Consider the following 16,749-nt stretch of genomic DNA (forward strand, 5'->3'; position numbering starts at 1 on the left):
CTGATCGGCAACCAATGCAGACTGCGGAGTGTTGGTGTAACATGGGCATATTTGGGAAAGCCCATGATTGCTCTCGCAGCTGCATATTAGAATGTTATGGTGGGAATAATTATTTCCAATAAGTTTAAAGACTAATAAAGAGAAATATGTTACATTTTCGAATCAAGTTTTATTGTAGTCGGTATTAGAATTGTTTTATCAGTAGATATTGTTTTCACTTAAAACGGTCAAAGATGAGATGAGTTTATTAGTTTTAGGAAATGAAGGATAGATTTTTTTTGCTGTAATCCATTTATACCAGTTGTCCCATATTTTATAATAATCTGACTCCTTTTTGTTTTGAATCTCCATTGTAATTTTGGACATCTCCGCACATTCCATAATTTTAGTAATGATTGTTAACATTGAGGGAGTTTTTTCTTGTTTCCAAAGTTGGACATATGAAATTCTTGCAGCCCCTAAGATCTGTAAGATGAGATACTTTTCTGGTTGAGTAAGTTTCTGCCTAAATATACCTAACAAGTATGCTTCGGGTTTAAGTAGTAAATTAATCGACATAACTTGGTCTATTAAACTTTCAATGTTTTTCCAAATTTTTTTGGCATAGGTGCAAGTCCACCATAGGTGGTAGTGTGTTCCTGGTTTTATTTTACATTTCCAGCAGTTAGGGGACAAATTTGGAAACATTCTGGATAATCTTGCTGGAGGGAGGTGCCATCGGTAGAACATTTTCAATTGATTTTCTTTATAAGACATTGCAATAGTCATCTTATAATTCGTGGTCCATGTTTTTTCCCATTCTATTAAATTAATCGTATAGCCGAAATTTTGGGCCCAGGCGATCATACATCCTTTAACTTGCTCTTCGAAATTATCATACATTAGTAAATAATTATATAATTTAGAAATCATTTTTGATGTTGGACCGAAAAAGATTGAATCTATTGCATTATTTTTTTGAAATCCAGTTGAGAACAGTTATAATACAGTACATAAAGCGTTAAATAAACATAAAAACATTAAAGAAAGCATTTAAACATAAGAAAACATTTAACTAAACATAAGAAAACTTACCTTTTTTATTGCAACGTGATGGTGTGAATAGATGGAGGTGTGGGGTGGAAGGGGTGGAATTACTGCTTGGAGGGGGAAATCTCCTCCATGAGAACAACTGGCATTGTGAATTCCGGGGTAACTTCCCTTCTCTGTCGCTTTGAGATTGAAGGAAAAATCTTGTCCAGTGTCTGCTGCTTCTGCCTTTTTTGCAACACTTTATGGTAATACAACATCACATTTATCATTGAACATGTTTAAGGAAAGATTTTTCTACAAACAATTGCAATTCCCCCCACTTTGCACATCTTTCTTTAATCACTGAACTTGGCAATTCTTCCTTCCCTTCCTCCTCCTCCGAAGATATTTCCTCAGCCAAATTCTGATTGAGGGCTATATTATTAAAATAAAGCACTAAAATCACTAATGAATTAATTTATTGCAGATCTATAAAATAATCTTTCCAAGTCATATTTTCAACATTTAAAGTTATATATGACAGTTTTGTGGCCCGACATATTAAACAACAATATTTTAAAAAGGAGGCTCCTTTAAAAGTGTTGGAGATTTCTGTAAATAGCAACAGCAACAGCACTTAGAACTATGTACACTCTATAAGAGCACTTTCTGAGCACTTTACAACGTCAGCATATATTGCCCCCTATAAATCGGGTTGTCATTTTACTGACCTCAAAAGGTTGAAAAGTTGAGTTAACTTTGAGTCGGTCAGTCCTGGTGTGTGGACAGAGTTTGCCTGCAAATACTGCATTCTAACCACTGTGCTACTACAACTTTTCCATCCTTCAAAATTAAAATATACCTCATAAGAAATCATAAGTAGTAGGCCGTTACTACTGATAGGTGGATTTGAAATCATATAGTTTTCCCACAATCTCTATGGAGAAAGTAAACTAATTGATAATCATAATTTAAGAAAGTAAAATCAGCTATTTCAATCAGATCAGAGATGATGCTACAAAAGTACATTGATACCTCTACCTAAGAACGCCTCTACTTAAGATGTTTTCTAGATAAGAACCGGGTGTTCAGGATTGTTTTTGCCTCTTCTTAAGAAGCATTTTCTTCTTAAGAACCTGAGCCTGGAAAAATTTCCCAGGAAATTTGAGAATGCCACGAAGGCCCGGCTATTTTCCATCCATTCCCCCTTTAAGCTCGGCCATCTTGTGCTTTTCTGAGCTGCCAGAGGAGCCTTTCGGTGGTGCTTAAGGAGGCTTTGGTAGTCCAGAGCGAATGAAGCATTTTCCTTTCTCTGGGCGCTTGGAGAGGGAACAAACCTCTGCCAGTGCCCAGAGAAAAGAAACACTCCCTTCACTCTGAGCAGTCCAGAATTAACAGAGCATTTTCCTTTCTCTGGGCACTTGGAAAGGGAATAAACCACTTTGCTGTCTCCCATACACCCAGCGCGAGGTTGCCTCCCGGAGCATCTGGCCGCAGAAAGGCAAAAGGGGGTGCTTTGCCCTGGCTGGATCAACTTGACTTCAGCCACACTGAGGAGTCACCATCGTGAAGAACAGGCGCAGGCTACAAAGCGAGCGAGCAAGAGGAAAGGGGAGCCCTTCAGCATGAGTCTACGGAGAGGGGCGGCATACAAATCTAATAAATAATAATAAAATAATGGGAAGGAAGAGGTAGCAGGTAGCAGCAGCAGCCGCCTTTCAGTCAAAGGAATGGGAGGTTCCCCCCTCTGCCCCCTCTCGCCCACCTGGGTTTGTCTCTCTGGCACAGTGTATGGGAGGCAGCCTCGCGCTGGGTGCATGGGAGGCACATGCTCCTCCTCGCCGCCTCAGAGTACCTCTTTTTTTTTTCAGCCTTAAAGTTTTGGATTTTTTTGATTCACCTCACCTCACCTTCTTCGTTCAGCAGCGACTGTCCTCCTCCTCTTCTTCCTCCTCCTCCTCCCACCCAAATTCCAAGCTTTTATTTCTTTCCTAATGGGTTTGCATGCATTATTTGCTTTTACACTGATTTCTATGGGAAAAAATGCTTCTACTTACAAACATTTCTACTTAAGAACCTGGTCACGGAACAAATTAATTTCTTAAGTAGAGGTACCACTGTATACAGGGCAATAGAAATTCTGAAAATGGAAAACCAAACAAACAAACAAAAAACCCAATAATCCATTGTTGGAAAGATCTAAGGGAAACTCAGAAATATTACAATAAAATACTGGATGCATAAAAGAATTTGAAGATGACTTTAGTAAAAAGTCCAATGGAAAAACTAATATAGCAAGAGAAATGGTTTCAAATACAGTGAAAAGAATATAAACTGATATCACCTGGAAACAATCAATTGTGTGGCTTTTGGCTTAAGTATCTAACTAGCTTACATTCAATTATAGCTTAACAGCTTAATGAAGTATTGCATAAAAGAAACATCAGTGACTGGTTAATAACTGGCAAAAATTACGTTATTCAAAAAGACCCAATACACGGGACAACATCAGAAAATTACAGATTGAAAACATGTTTGTCTACATTGTTTAAATTATTTTAAAAGGCTGTTGGAAAATCCAATGGAATATAACAAAACTGCCTTCTGGATCAAAGATATTCAACATCAAACAACACGAAACAAAATGGAAAATATTACAATAACAACTGACATGGTTAAAAACATGCAAAGAAGGTAAAGAACTGGGGGGGACTCACTTTCACAAAATGAATAAAAATGAATTTAAACATGGCATGGATTGATTACAAGAAGTCATTTGACTCTTTACCCCACAGCTGGATTAACTCCTGTCTGAAAAACTTTGAAATCAGCAAAAATATTTGTACGTTTTTAAAAATAAATATGTAAAAATAGAAAACAGCACTAACAGCAAATGTGGGAGAACATTGGTGAAATCAACATCAGACGAGGAATCTTCCAGGGGGATTTACTTTAACCACTACTGTTCAACATCACATTAATTCCATTGACAATAATCTTATGAAACGCAAAACTGGGATACCAAATCTCAAGCCAACATGGCAAGATAAACCAGCTACTATACATGGATGACTTTAAAATGTATGCTAAAAGCCCCATTGAACTCAACACGTGTATTTCCATCATGATATCAACCAGTGGGGAAGGTAAGTAGAACCCACCCCTGAAAAAGGGGAAAGGAGAAAAAGAGGAGGAAGAAAGGGAGCACGAGAAAGGGAGGGAGGAATATAAAATTGCAGGGAAAGGAAAAATTATCTTTCCAAATCAGACATCGTTAATAGTTTTGTTCTGGCATTTTCTACACTTTCACATCATGTAGATATTTAGTGATGCTTAGATAATATTAAACTTCCAACTGGAAACAACTTAGTTCTAAGTTGAAAATCAATGGTCAGGCGGAAGTAATTGGCATATTGAATATATACTGTCTATAGAGCAGTGGTGAAACCTTAAAAAATTCCCTACTGGTTCTGTGAGCATGGCTTAGTGGCCATGGCTTGGTGGTCATCTGACCAGATGGGCATGGCTAACTTATAAACTGTGGTGAAACTCACTTAACAATGTTCTTGCTTACCAATTAAAATTTTGGGCTCAAGTTTTCTTTCTTTCTTTCTTTCTTTCTTTCTCTCTCTCTCTCTTTCCTCTTTCCTTTTCCTCTTTTTCTTTCTCTTTTTCTTTCTCTCTCATTCCTTGTTGGAATGGAGTAGAGGAGGGCAGGCTGGGATGGAGGGGGCAGGTGCAGCTAGGTATGCCATGACTTCGGGGGCTTACTTGGCAGGCAAATTAGGGGCACAACACTTCAGGCAGGCAAGCTGCAGAGCAGAGGCTGGGTGGGGCAGGGCGAGCGAGCAGTGACCAGGGGACCAGTTCAGGGACGTGACTAGCCAGCTGTCACTACTGGTTCAGCAAATTAGGCCACATGTCCGTTAACAGTTCCCCTGAACCAGTCCAAACCAGTGGCATTTCACTCCTGCTATAGAAGCTAGAATGCTTTTCTTAATCTAATATACTTTCAGCAACACAAGGACTACAGAAAGAATGCATGTTTTGCTTTACTAGGTCTGGTTATCTCCATATATGCTGTCTGGGAATTAAGAGCATTGAAATCCAACCTACCTGGAAGCTGATTTAGTGGATTAAAAGGCAACATGTTACCACTGAATTAAAATTAAGTATTGCACTGAATTATTAGGAATAGGCAGGTTTAGAATGCATAACAACTAGCTTTCAAAATATCATATTCATATCCAGATCAAATTTTCTTTTATTTGTAACACACTTTATTTATTATATTTATGATTTTGAAGAGATAAAATTTCAAGAAGAACAAGCAAAATAAAACGAACCCCAATCAGCTTAGAGATAGTCAGAGAGGCAGATAATTAAACTTCAGTCACTGCTACTTTAAAAAAAATCTGGCTGCTTTTTGTTTAGGCTTTGAAACTGCAGCAGCTTAATGCTTTCATTGTGTGAAGGGAATATATGCTAATTTGAAGCCTATTTCCCATCAGAATCCCTTTCAGTCATGTCATAGTTGAGATATGAATGATGATAAAAGGGGGAGAAAATAGAGAGCCCTATTTTATGGAAGGACTGCTGTTCTGTTATTATGAATTGAGAAAGGGAAAGAATAAAGCTGAGGAATTCAGTCAACCATAAGGACCTGTTGGCTATTTAGGGCTGGGTGAGTTCTCATGGACTAAATCCATTTGTCCCTTTCAGCTTTTGTGGGAATCATCATTTCTTGGGGGGGCTCTTCACATGTTACTCTTCACTTATTGCACTTTACATAATTGTGCAAAAGTGACAAAGTGTTATGAATAGCCCCATTTTGATACTCTCAAATAAGCTATGATTCATAAACCAATAGCAAACAGGAGTAGCTATAAGAATGACGTTGTACTCCCAATTTTGCTTGGATAGAAGTATCAAAGGATATGAGTTTTGAACATCGTGATATTGCATCTGTTTCTTTTATCTGTTTATGTGTCAGAAACTGACACAAAAGTAGATGAGCTACATATGGAGGATATTTGTTCAATATTTGCCCCTCTAATTGATTATAAGGAGAAAAAACAACAATATTTGTTGAGCAGAAAAGTAAAAATTATATGGTACATAGTAATTAATGGGCAGTGAATGTTAAGAAGCTTCTAGAAATGTTGCCTTGCTTCTTTGAATGTTAAAAAATGATGTATCCTAGATGGGTTTGATATTTGATAAAATTGATAGATCTTCCTTTAACTAGCAGATCTTACTTTCACATTTTTGGGTAATAGAATTGTCATATTAATTCTCTCCCTCCATTATTATGAAAATGGTCAACTAAGGCTAGCCCCAAGCTTGGCAATTTGATTGCAAATACTTCATCGCCATTCAAGAAAGCATCATCAGAGTGTTTGAAATTGTGCTCATCTGTCAGAACACAGGTCTTTAAAATACTTTTTTATGAGATGAAAATTAGTCTGAATGTTGTTTGTTTGGATAGACTCTCCAAGTCTACGGAGAGGGGCGGCATACAAATTTAATAAATAAAATTAATAAATAAATATTTCTGAATCATGGTCTGATTTTGGTTGGCTGATGGCGGGCTGTTGTTACTGGGGTGTAATCAAATACTGTTTGTGTGATGCAGATTAGGATTAGGGCTGGTTTTGGCTTGTTTGATAGTTTGAGTGGCTGGCTGTTGTTACTGAGACATGGTTCAATTTCTTGTGAGCCAATGGATTATAATTTTGTTGCTGTATAGTGGGATGTATGTTGTTCGTTTTAAATGCTACATTTGGGATGCAGTTCTTTCATTCTCAGTGATTGTTAGACTAGGTCGATGTCATTGTGTCTGTTTATTGACTTAATGGGGAAAAACCAGGCTTCAAGGATTTAATGGTCAACTAAATTAAGATGCAACATGTTTGTAGCGGCCTTGGTTATTAAGGGGAGACCTATCTATTGGCCTTCAGAGCTATGGAGAGGGAGGTGGCTTTTTTTTTTCATTTGTGCCTCAATAAATTTTAAGGGTATTTTCAGATCCAAGTGGGACAAAACTGGCATGGCAGAGAGGCTTGAAAGTTCTTATCTTATGTCTAAGAAGTTTGAATGAATAATGGTTTTTTTAGGGCAATCGGAATATTTTATGTTCTTTTAGAAAAATATTATTAAATGTCCTGTTTTAACAATGAAAGTGCACGACTGTCTATAACCCTCAGCCTACAGTATACAACTTCTGCCAGTCAAATCACACAAGATTTTATTTACTAGTGCAATATTTTAATCTGCTTGAAATCTTATCAAAAACTGTAAAACCTTATCTACATGAACCATCACTGAATCAGCACCCCTGCCACCCCTTCTTGTTAACCAGATGAACCAATTTATTGCCAGGTCAGTACAACTCAAATCAGATTTAAAGCAATTTCCTTTTACTACACTATGCTTAATCTAAGAGAGGACAGATTTTCCACTGGATGGAACTCCAGCATCACTCTGCTTCCCATAGACTAAATGCTACTACTCTCCCTCCTCATGAAGGATCGATCCCTTGTTATTACTTCAAAACATTTTCAAATGCCACACAATAAGTAATAGCTTTGCTGATCTAGCAGAGTTGCCCTTCACCAATAACTACGGTACCTTTCTAAATTTGATTTTTAAAAGAAATCTTCAGGCAGATGAACATAATATGAAATAGGAACATAAATAAGAGAATTGAGATGTTGATTTCAGTGGAGGGGGCACTGGTTGCTTCCATGTTCTTAACATTATGAAGGTCAGCAACAATAACAATGAGCATGGGTTGGCTTCATACAATGTGGATTTTTTTTTAATTAGAAAGAGGAACATTGGTAGTATAGAAGTACTCTTTGAAACTGCATAGGATAATAACCACATTATTGAACAGGGATTGTTTGCTAGATATGAAGAAGCTCACTGGATATCAGCTGATATTAGTGTATACGTGTCTTTCTCATTTTCATTCTTTCTGTGTTCAAGGGAATAACATGAAAAGATAGAATCATGCAAATCATGTAGGGGGGAGGGAGGGGGGAGGAAGGAAGGAAGGAAGGGAAAGGAAGGGTGGGAGGAAGGAAGGAAGGAAGGATCTTTCTGATCTCTACACAGTTGCTATACGGCTGATTATCTCTAGGTATTATCTCTAGCAAAAGCTATTCCAATCAGAGAAATGTGTATTCATGCACATCATGTTAATGTGAAACATATTTATTTATATTTCACAGTATTTATAATGACCTAATTTTGAAGGGGGTTTTAGATGATGATTAATTATCATGTGATAAATCTGTACCATTTTTGTACAGGATTATTCATTTCTTGTTTTCACCAATGTATGGTGTCTTCAGAATTTCTTACCTCCCTGGTAAAACTATATGACTAGATTGCATACTACTCAGTTTTAAAACCCCATATCACATCTCAAAGTGTTGATATTGGCATTTCTATGGCTTTAAGAAGAGATCTTCAGTTGTAATCAACCACTGCCTACTCAGATATGTCCCCCAACACTTATGTATATGTGCAAATGTTGTAGTATTCTGAATTGTTCTCTGGAAAAGGTATTCACCAGCAATGGAAACTAAATGCTTAATTTTCTATCAAAGGCAACATTTGTGAAGAGAGATGATTTATGTATAAAAGGTCCTTTAACAGTGCCACACAAAGCATATTCGTTATTTTAAACAACTGCATTTTTAAAAATGCAGAGATATTCTGATCCTTTTCTTTGATGAGTGTTTGCTTTTGATTGTGACTTATTATTCATGTGCTAATGTTTTGTTGAAAAAGATGTTGCTTAGTTTCACTTTAGATCACTGTGGTTTGATTATGTTTCATCTATGCCACTCTCTCCATTGGGGATGAGACCACTTACTTCAGCTAGACCTGTTAGCACCATGTGGGGCTTTGAAGTGCTAGATATGTCTTTTTATAATAGTTTGAATTTGAAAATCAAAATAAAATTTATTAAGGTATAATTGCCATAAAAATGCTACTGTATAATACATCAATGAATTATATTGTTTAGTTCATGTGATGGATCACTTTGATTAATATGTGATTTTGTAAACTTGTGAATATATTGATTCTTGAAAGGAAAAATATATTTTGGCATGTTTTATCTACTTGAGTGAATTTTTTAAAAAGAACATTTCTTCATGGACTCAAGTGCTTTTCTAGAATCTATGAAAAAGAGAAGTTCTGTGGATTCAGTGGCCTTTCTTCATTAATTTGGAAATGTCTACCTCAAAACATAGTTGTGTCAAACTCAAAACTTCCAAAACTATTGAAACATAGTTGAAGCCATTGATTTGAATGGCTTCGCATTCATTAATAGTTGCATCCTTTCTGAAGTATCTGTTTATCTTTAACACATATCATTTTACTTTGCTAACAGTGAGTGTAGTTTATTATTTTCTGAGAACAGTGTTAAACATTTTTAGAAAAGGAAACATTTTTAGAAAACTGCCACAGTTTTTATGCTAAAATCTAACACGAAAGGTTCTCTCTAATGCCTACACTTATTAGGAGCTTAAGTCTCTGCAAATAATCAGTGTGGAGATAAAGGACGACAAACAACAGTCCCAATATGTATCGAAAACTTGTTCTTAAAGATAAAATATGTAATGGTTTTTCACTTTCTGGAAAGTATAAAATACATAAGCAAACAAGGAAAATATTTTTATTTAAAAGAACATTTAGATAATTTCTATTATATTTATTAAGTTTCTACTAAAATCTGCATGTAGCTGGGCATATAAGATCCTGAAGCAGTGTACCTCAGAAAGCTGGGTGACTTTTAAAAATTATTTACTTTAAAATCTAAGATGATGAACACATTACAGTGATCCCTCGATTTTCGCGATCTCGATCTTCGCGAAACGGCTACACCACGATTTTTCAAAAAATATTAATTAAAAAATACTCCACGGTTTTTTTGCTATACCGCGGTTTTTCCCACCCCATGACGTCACTCTCTTCCTTCCTTTCTCATCTTTCTTTCTCTCTCTCTTTCTCTATCTTGCTTCTTCCTCTCTCACACTCTCTTCCTCCCTCTCTCATCTCTTTCTTTCCTTCTCTCTCTTTCTCTATCTCTCCCCCTCTTGCTCTCAAGCGGCGGGTGGGCGAGCGGCGGGCGGGCAGCAGCGAGGAGCCGAAGATCGGGGTTTCCCCTTTGCGTGGGCGGCGGGGAAGACCCAGGGAAGGTTTCTTCGGCCGCCCAGCAGCTGATCTGCTCGGCAGCGCTGCTGCAGGAGGACCCGTGTCCGAAAGCCGGTGAGAGGGGTGGATCGGGCGGGCGGGCGAGCAGCGAGCGGCGGGCGGGCGGTAGCGGCGAGGGCGCCGGACGCGCTGGGGGGGCGGGGGCAGCCGACATTCAAAGCAATCTTTGTCGGCTTCCGCACTTTCATCGCTCCCCGGCTCCACCATCTGTGCATGCGCGGCCATGGAAAAAAGGGTGTGCATGCGCAGATGGTGTTTTTACTTCCGCACCACTATATCGCAAAAAATCGATTATCGCGAGAGGTCTTGGAACGTAACCCTCGCGATACTCGAGGGATCACTGTATCTTAAAACCACCCTATTATCTTCTAATGCTTTAAAAAATGAGATGACCCATTGGCAACCAGAAATTGAGATGTTACATATCTCATTTAGTCTCACCTATACATATCTGCAACTGTCTGTACTTATGAAATAATGTTTAATTATTGATTGGTACTATGATGATTTGTCTATTGGGGAGGGCATTATCACTTCCAAAAATTGAATTAAAAATCCTACATCCATGAAATCAAAAGTTAACACATAAATGGGCCCATTTCAGGTTTTATGTAAAACCACTGAGCATATGGAATAAATCAAAATGCAAACATTATCTTGCAGTCCTGCGGGACAAAGTGCCTTGTTTGATGCTATGGAGCCTCCCTCAAGATGGTGCAGAAAAATGGGCTTGAGTGATTGCTGAGTCATGCAGCAGGAGGGGTTCTATTCATTCCCTCAGATGAAGCCCTTTTTGGTTGTCACAAAACTATTCTTCACTAAAGAATTGATTTAACAGGCACAGGGAGACGTGGAGAATGGGGAGCATGTGAAAGAAAAGGAGGCTAACTTATTCTTCATGTTTCCTTTACAAACGTCTGAAGAGAAGCGAAACAATCAGGCACAGAACTGGGGTCTCTGACGTATAGCTGAGTGCTTCCAGCAGAGATCTTTATGGACCAGTAGGCAGATCGAGACTAAAGCTGACCAGACTGTGCATCTTGGAAAAGAGAGCAATCTACTGTAGTGAGAAACGGAGCCACTCAATTATTGCAATAGCAAAGTGACAGAAGGAAAGGAAGAAAGGAAGGAAGACTGTCTCTTTGCTGGGGGCGGGAGCGAAAGCATTTTTGGTAGATGGTATAAAGCCAGCCATGGAAACTGCTGTGGAGGAAAATAGAGAACAAAGGCAAGAGAAAAAAGGTACCCAGAGGACTGAACAATAGACTGTTTAAATCTTTTTAAGCGCCTCCAGTTCTGAAAAGATTGGGGCTGTGTTTGAAGCTCTCTTTAGAGCTCTGCTTAAACGATCATTTGTTGTATCTTTCAGTTTCTGTGTTCTGTAGGGCTTGACAGCTGATTAATGGAACTGCCACCTATTGCTTCAGCTCTGTGAAGTTGTTTTCACTATTCCCATCTCCATTAAAATTCAGTTTACAGAAAAATAGCAGGGTGTATGGATATGCCTTATGTGTATGTTTTGAATCTGTATGATTTATATCCATGTGAAGCTTTGTGCCAACATGGGTTTGATACGAGGCTCTATGAGGTCTGTCTTTCATTAGACAGCAGCTAGTTGTACCTTGTGTAGATTAGTGCACACATTTGCTGCAAATAGGAAACAGCACCATGTTTGAAAGAAATGTTCCAAAATAGATTTGTAAGGTTCAGAATGGCAGGGTGGCAAGTGAGAATGAATTTGAATGTTGCTGGCGATGTATTGTTCTGAAAGATTCACACACATCAAAATTGGCAAGTTTTGTAACGCAAGTTTTGTTTAATTAACCAATTCTTATGGTAAGGTTATGCACAATACTGCTGAAAATATTCAAGTATAAGTGTTACCAAAGCTATTGACTTGAAAGGTAATGACTATAGATAGAGGATTGTATTTAATGGTAATAGGTTGTCTTGTATGATATGGTTTTAGCTAATTTGTGTATTATTTATTATTAGCAGCATTTCGGTTTTTTATTTGTAATTTAAAGCACTAATTTGATATCTAAGTGATACAGGTTTGAAGCATCTAAAATAAATATATTAATTAAATAGTGTCACTGTGCGGAGATCCATTCAACAAATTAATTTCCTCTTTTTGCAATAGTTGATTTATATAATCATTCTTGTCATACAATTGTGTAGGATGCTAAGCATAAATAAATAGACCTTTATTACAGTCAAAGACCATTAATATAATAATTTTTTTACAAAAACAGAACATCGTCAGATCATATAAATAGTTAATTTATAGCTTCAAAGTTCAATAAAATAAATTTGGCAAATAGCTAGAGCCTCATTATCATCTAGAGAGATTATCTAAAATTTAAAATGCCAAAAGCTTAAAATCTGGGAAAAAATATGTATTTTCCACACCAGTAATCAGCAATGCTGAACTTTTTTTTAAAAAAAAAACATTGTTTCAAAAAATACTTTTAAAACCTAAACAGCTCTTAAGTCTCCACAGTTCATTTTTTAAAACTGAGTTTATAAATAGCTATCTTTTCACATGTCGGTTAGTTAATACTTTTGCGTAAAGGAGTTGAATTAGTTGTGTGTTTCTAAGTCAAGAAGTAAGTTATTCCTAGAATTTAATTTCCTTTAAATAAATGAATTTTCAGAAATCTATTACTTAATTCATCACCCTACTCTTGCAAATCAAAAGTGTTTTAGCATGCAACAAGAAGCCTGCCCCACTCAATAAGTTTTTTGTGCTTTCTTTTTCTTTTTAAGAATCACTCTTTATATCACATCACAAACTTCCATTGAGCATTTCTACCATACAAAAAACAGACTGACTGACCTGTAACTTTACAGAGAGAATCTGCACCAGAAACACAAATCTATATTTCTGTTGGGTTGCTACATTTTTTAAATTAATTGTTGTCCACTTTAAATTTTGTGATGAGTATAGAAAATGTTTCTCCTTTAAAGCAGAAAGTGAGTTTGATGGAAGTTTATAAAGGCAACCCTCATTATTTTGGAGTGAGATTTTGAATTGATACTATGAGAAACTAAATGGATATTTTCAGCTGCTTCTTATTTATTTTTCCAGATAGCCTAGTTGACAGTTTTTACTTAAACCCTTTAAAGTAAAATAAGAATGTGCATTATGATGCTTATTCTCCAGTTACCCTTGTAGAATTTGTTTTTCATATATTAATAGAATTTTTTTAATCTTTTTCTTTTATGTACACTGACAGCATATGCACCAAGACAAATTCCTTGTGTGTCCAATCACATTTGGCCAATAAATAATTCTATTCTATCTATTCTAGAATTTCAAAAATTTATAATTGAGCATTTCTATTATAAATAGCTGATCCAAGGTATAACTGAAATTAATTACATTTGAGAGCTTAGCCAGGCTTTGATATCCTGCCAATTTTTCATTTAATTTATGTTTACTGAAATTGTGAAGATTTCCCCCCAGATTTGATTTGTAGTATTTGCATTCAGTGACCTTTATGAATGTTACTATGTAATGATGTTTAAACAATTATTACCCAAATTCATAAGATGTTTTCCCTGTAAGTATTATACGCTATGGATAAACATAACTACTTTTCTAATTATTAACGTAGTCAATTTTTAAATTTAAAAAAGGTAATGAACATGTCTTTTTAAAGGCATAATTTTGTTTTAAAAATTGAGCTATGATATAGTTTACCCATTATTTTTCATTTGGCTAGGTCTACAATAGTGAAATTATTAATGTTATTGTCAGCTCTAAATAAGAAGGCATCAGTATATTTAATTTAATTTTTTTTAAATTTGGCACATATCTATCCATTTATATACTGATAACATTTAGAAGTTCTTAGGATCTGATTAAAAATATTTTGGATGGAAATCTGTTCCCCTTTTTTCTATTATTGAATATAAGGAAATTTTAAACTAGAAATTCTGGAGGACATTAGTTTGAGAGAAGGTCTTCCCCTATGGGATTTCTGTCATTTGTTTAAAATCAGAGATATATTCAGATCTATGGTCCTATTTATTTTATTTTACTGCATTGCATTTTGCTGAAGAACCAAGGATTTCCATTATAGACAGAAAATGTCTTCAATATACAGCATGCAATTTAGATTGCAGTGAAATTAATGTAAACCATTAATAAAAATTGTCTGAATGCAACTAACATATGATATACACTTGGCATGTACGTCCAGTTATTCAAGTAATTATTGAACAGATATTTTAGAGTTGTGAAAGAGATTGATCACATTTAAAGCCCAAAATGTATAAATGATTTTAAATGACAGCATATACCTTGCAAGCATTAAATGAAATAAATAATGGAAGCTAGGGCTACAGAGATTTATTGAGATTGAATAAATCAGTAATGCATGTCACTTTCTATCAGCAGTAGAGAAAATATTTTCTGATGTATATTAGCACAGACAAGATGTTTTCATTTAATGTAGGGGAGGAAAAACTGATCTAGTAAATATAGTTGTAAAATGCCATAAACATTTATTCTAGATGTCTAGAGAAAATGTTGGTGAGTTAAAGAAGTACTGTACTGCTGCATATGGCATATGTCTATTTTGCAAAGGAATTGAACAAAATTCCCACTCCTTTGTGGACCTATTTGGGTGTAAACTCTGTTAATATCAGTAGTGTCTACTTTAGAGTAAATATATGAATAATTTCATTATATGAGGGGTGAAAGTTAATGTTTGAAGTTTGGTCATGGCTAGAAAAAATTAGAGATGTTAGATGAAAATCTTACTTCTGCTTGAATAAAATTGAAAAAATAATAATGTAAATTAAGAAATTATTAATATTTAATTCTAATAGTCCTTTTATAAAAAGTAAATTGTACCAAAATAGATTTACAACAGTTATGTAATATTTTTATTCCTTTCTAGGAGAAATGACTGAATGGGGGTAACATCCTTGTCATGATCATTTTGTCGTTTCCAGAAAATTCAGAATAGAATTACTCTAACACTTGAGAATTTTTTAAAGGTCAATTAAGGACTGATTAATACACCCCCCCCCTCTTTTGCTCTAGAAATTCAAGATAGAACACCCTCTTCCTATTTCCCTTACTTGTGACAGGGTTTGGGCTGGGAGAGAATGAGTGACTCAAACTTAGCCACTTAGCTTCATGTGGTTAAGGATTTTATTTGCATGTGGACAAGCAATACTGGAATCTCAGCTTTGAAACTTTGCTGAGTGGTTATGAGCAAAAATGGAACAAGGCCTTGTATATCTTTGGCTCTTCTGCATTGCAGGGCAAAGAAACGCAAAGGTGAAACAAAGACAGGCACCATGAAAATTACAGTGAAACAATGGAATACAGTACTTTAGATCAGTGGTTCTCAAACTGAGGATCGGACCCCTTTGGAGGTTGAATGACCATTTCATAAGGGTTGCCTAAGACCATGGGAAAAGACAAATTTCCCATAGTGTTAGGAACTAAAGCTTCTATTCTGGCACCATGGAACATATTTTCACAATCTGACCAATCGTACATTTACAATGGGGGATGTCCCTCTGACCTTCCTGCTTAAAGCTCTGTTGAGAGAATTGGCGCTAGATTTATGGTTGGGGATCACCACAACATGAGGGACTGTATTAAGGGGTCACAGCATTAGAAAGGTTGAGAACCACTGCTTTAGATAAACTCATGCCTGGATTTTTATTTATCTGTTCTCTTAGGTCAGCAGGCCATAGTCAGTGAATCGAAACAGGTCACAGGTTCTTGACTGAGTCTTCTCCCTGTTGCCATTCAGAGTCACTTCAGCTTTTCTTTTTTGTATTTTGGCCTGTTGGCATGCAAATATAATTTGTTGCATTTCAAAGTAATTTGGTTGCTTTAGGCAAGCTGCGGTTGGCCACAATGGTGGACTTAGGCATGATTCTCCCAAGTGCTAATCCAACTCTTAACCATTACATCAAATCGGGAACAATTGCTAGAGGCCACTTATGTATACTGTATATAGCATTCCTTTTTTTCCTGGTCATGTTTTTTCCCTGTGTTTAATTTTGCAATAGTAAAATGTTATATACACTACAACCTTACAATAGCATTATCCTTATAATATCAATAGAATCCATCTAGCTGGTTTCCAATCTGAAGTGAATATGAGTAATTTTACTCATAGCTCTGAGCCAGACAATCACAATCTGAACTAAATTGTGGGCAATCATTGCATAGATGCTATAAGGAGCAGTAGCTCCACTCCACTACCATCATCAGTGTAGCCCAACAGGTCAGCTTGTACTTGTAGTTGTACCTGGGGCCCTTTCTTCACCAGTAGCATTCCAGATTCACAACTTCATTTCTCAAAATTTCTTGGAAAATCAAGGAACTGCACATACCCTATTTTTTGGAGTATAAGATGCAGGTCCCCTCCCCCAAAGACGGTAAAAATCTGGGTACATCTTATACTCCTAATGTAGCCTAGTCCAACCTCTCAAGTGGAGCTTCAAAAAATAAGTCTCTCAAAAAGAGCTACA

General features: G+C 36.3%; 1 protein-coding gene across 5 annotated transcripts in view; it reads left to right on the forward strand.

Moving 5' to 3' along the window:
• GPM6B (glycoprotein M6B) overlaps window positions 1-16,749 on the forward strand; it is a 147,299-nt gene that overhangs the window by 74,922 nt on the left and 55,628 nt on the right. Inside the window, exon 1 of one of the 5 annotated variants that reach the window (XM_070750658.1) lies at window positions 11,421-11,484. The exons of the other annotated variants lie outside the window; for them this stretch is intronic. Coding sequence (XP_070606759.1) covers window positions 11,436-11,484 — 49 coding nt within the window. The 5' untranslated portion in view covers window positions 11,421-11,435. Of the gene's footprint in view, window positions 1-11,420; window positions 11,485-16,749 lie in introns of those variants that run through there. 5 annotated transcript variants of the gene reach the window in all.

The sequence above is a fragment of the Erythrolamprus reginae genome, chromosome 4 (assembly GCF_031021105.1).
Source record: "Erythrolamprus reginae isolate rEryReg1 chromosome 4, rEryReg1.hap1, whole genome shotgun sequence".
Classification (NCBI taxonomy): domain Eukaryota; kingdom Metazoa; phylum Chordata; class Lepidosauria; order Squamata; family Dipsadidae; genus Erythrolamprus; species Erythrolamprus reginae.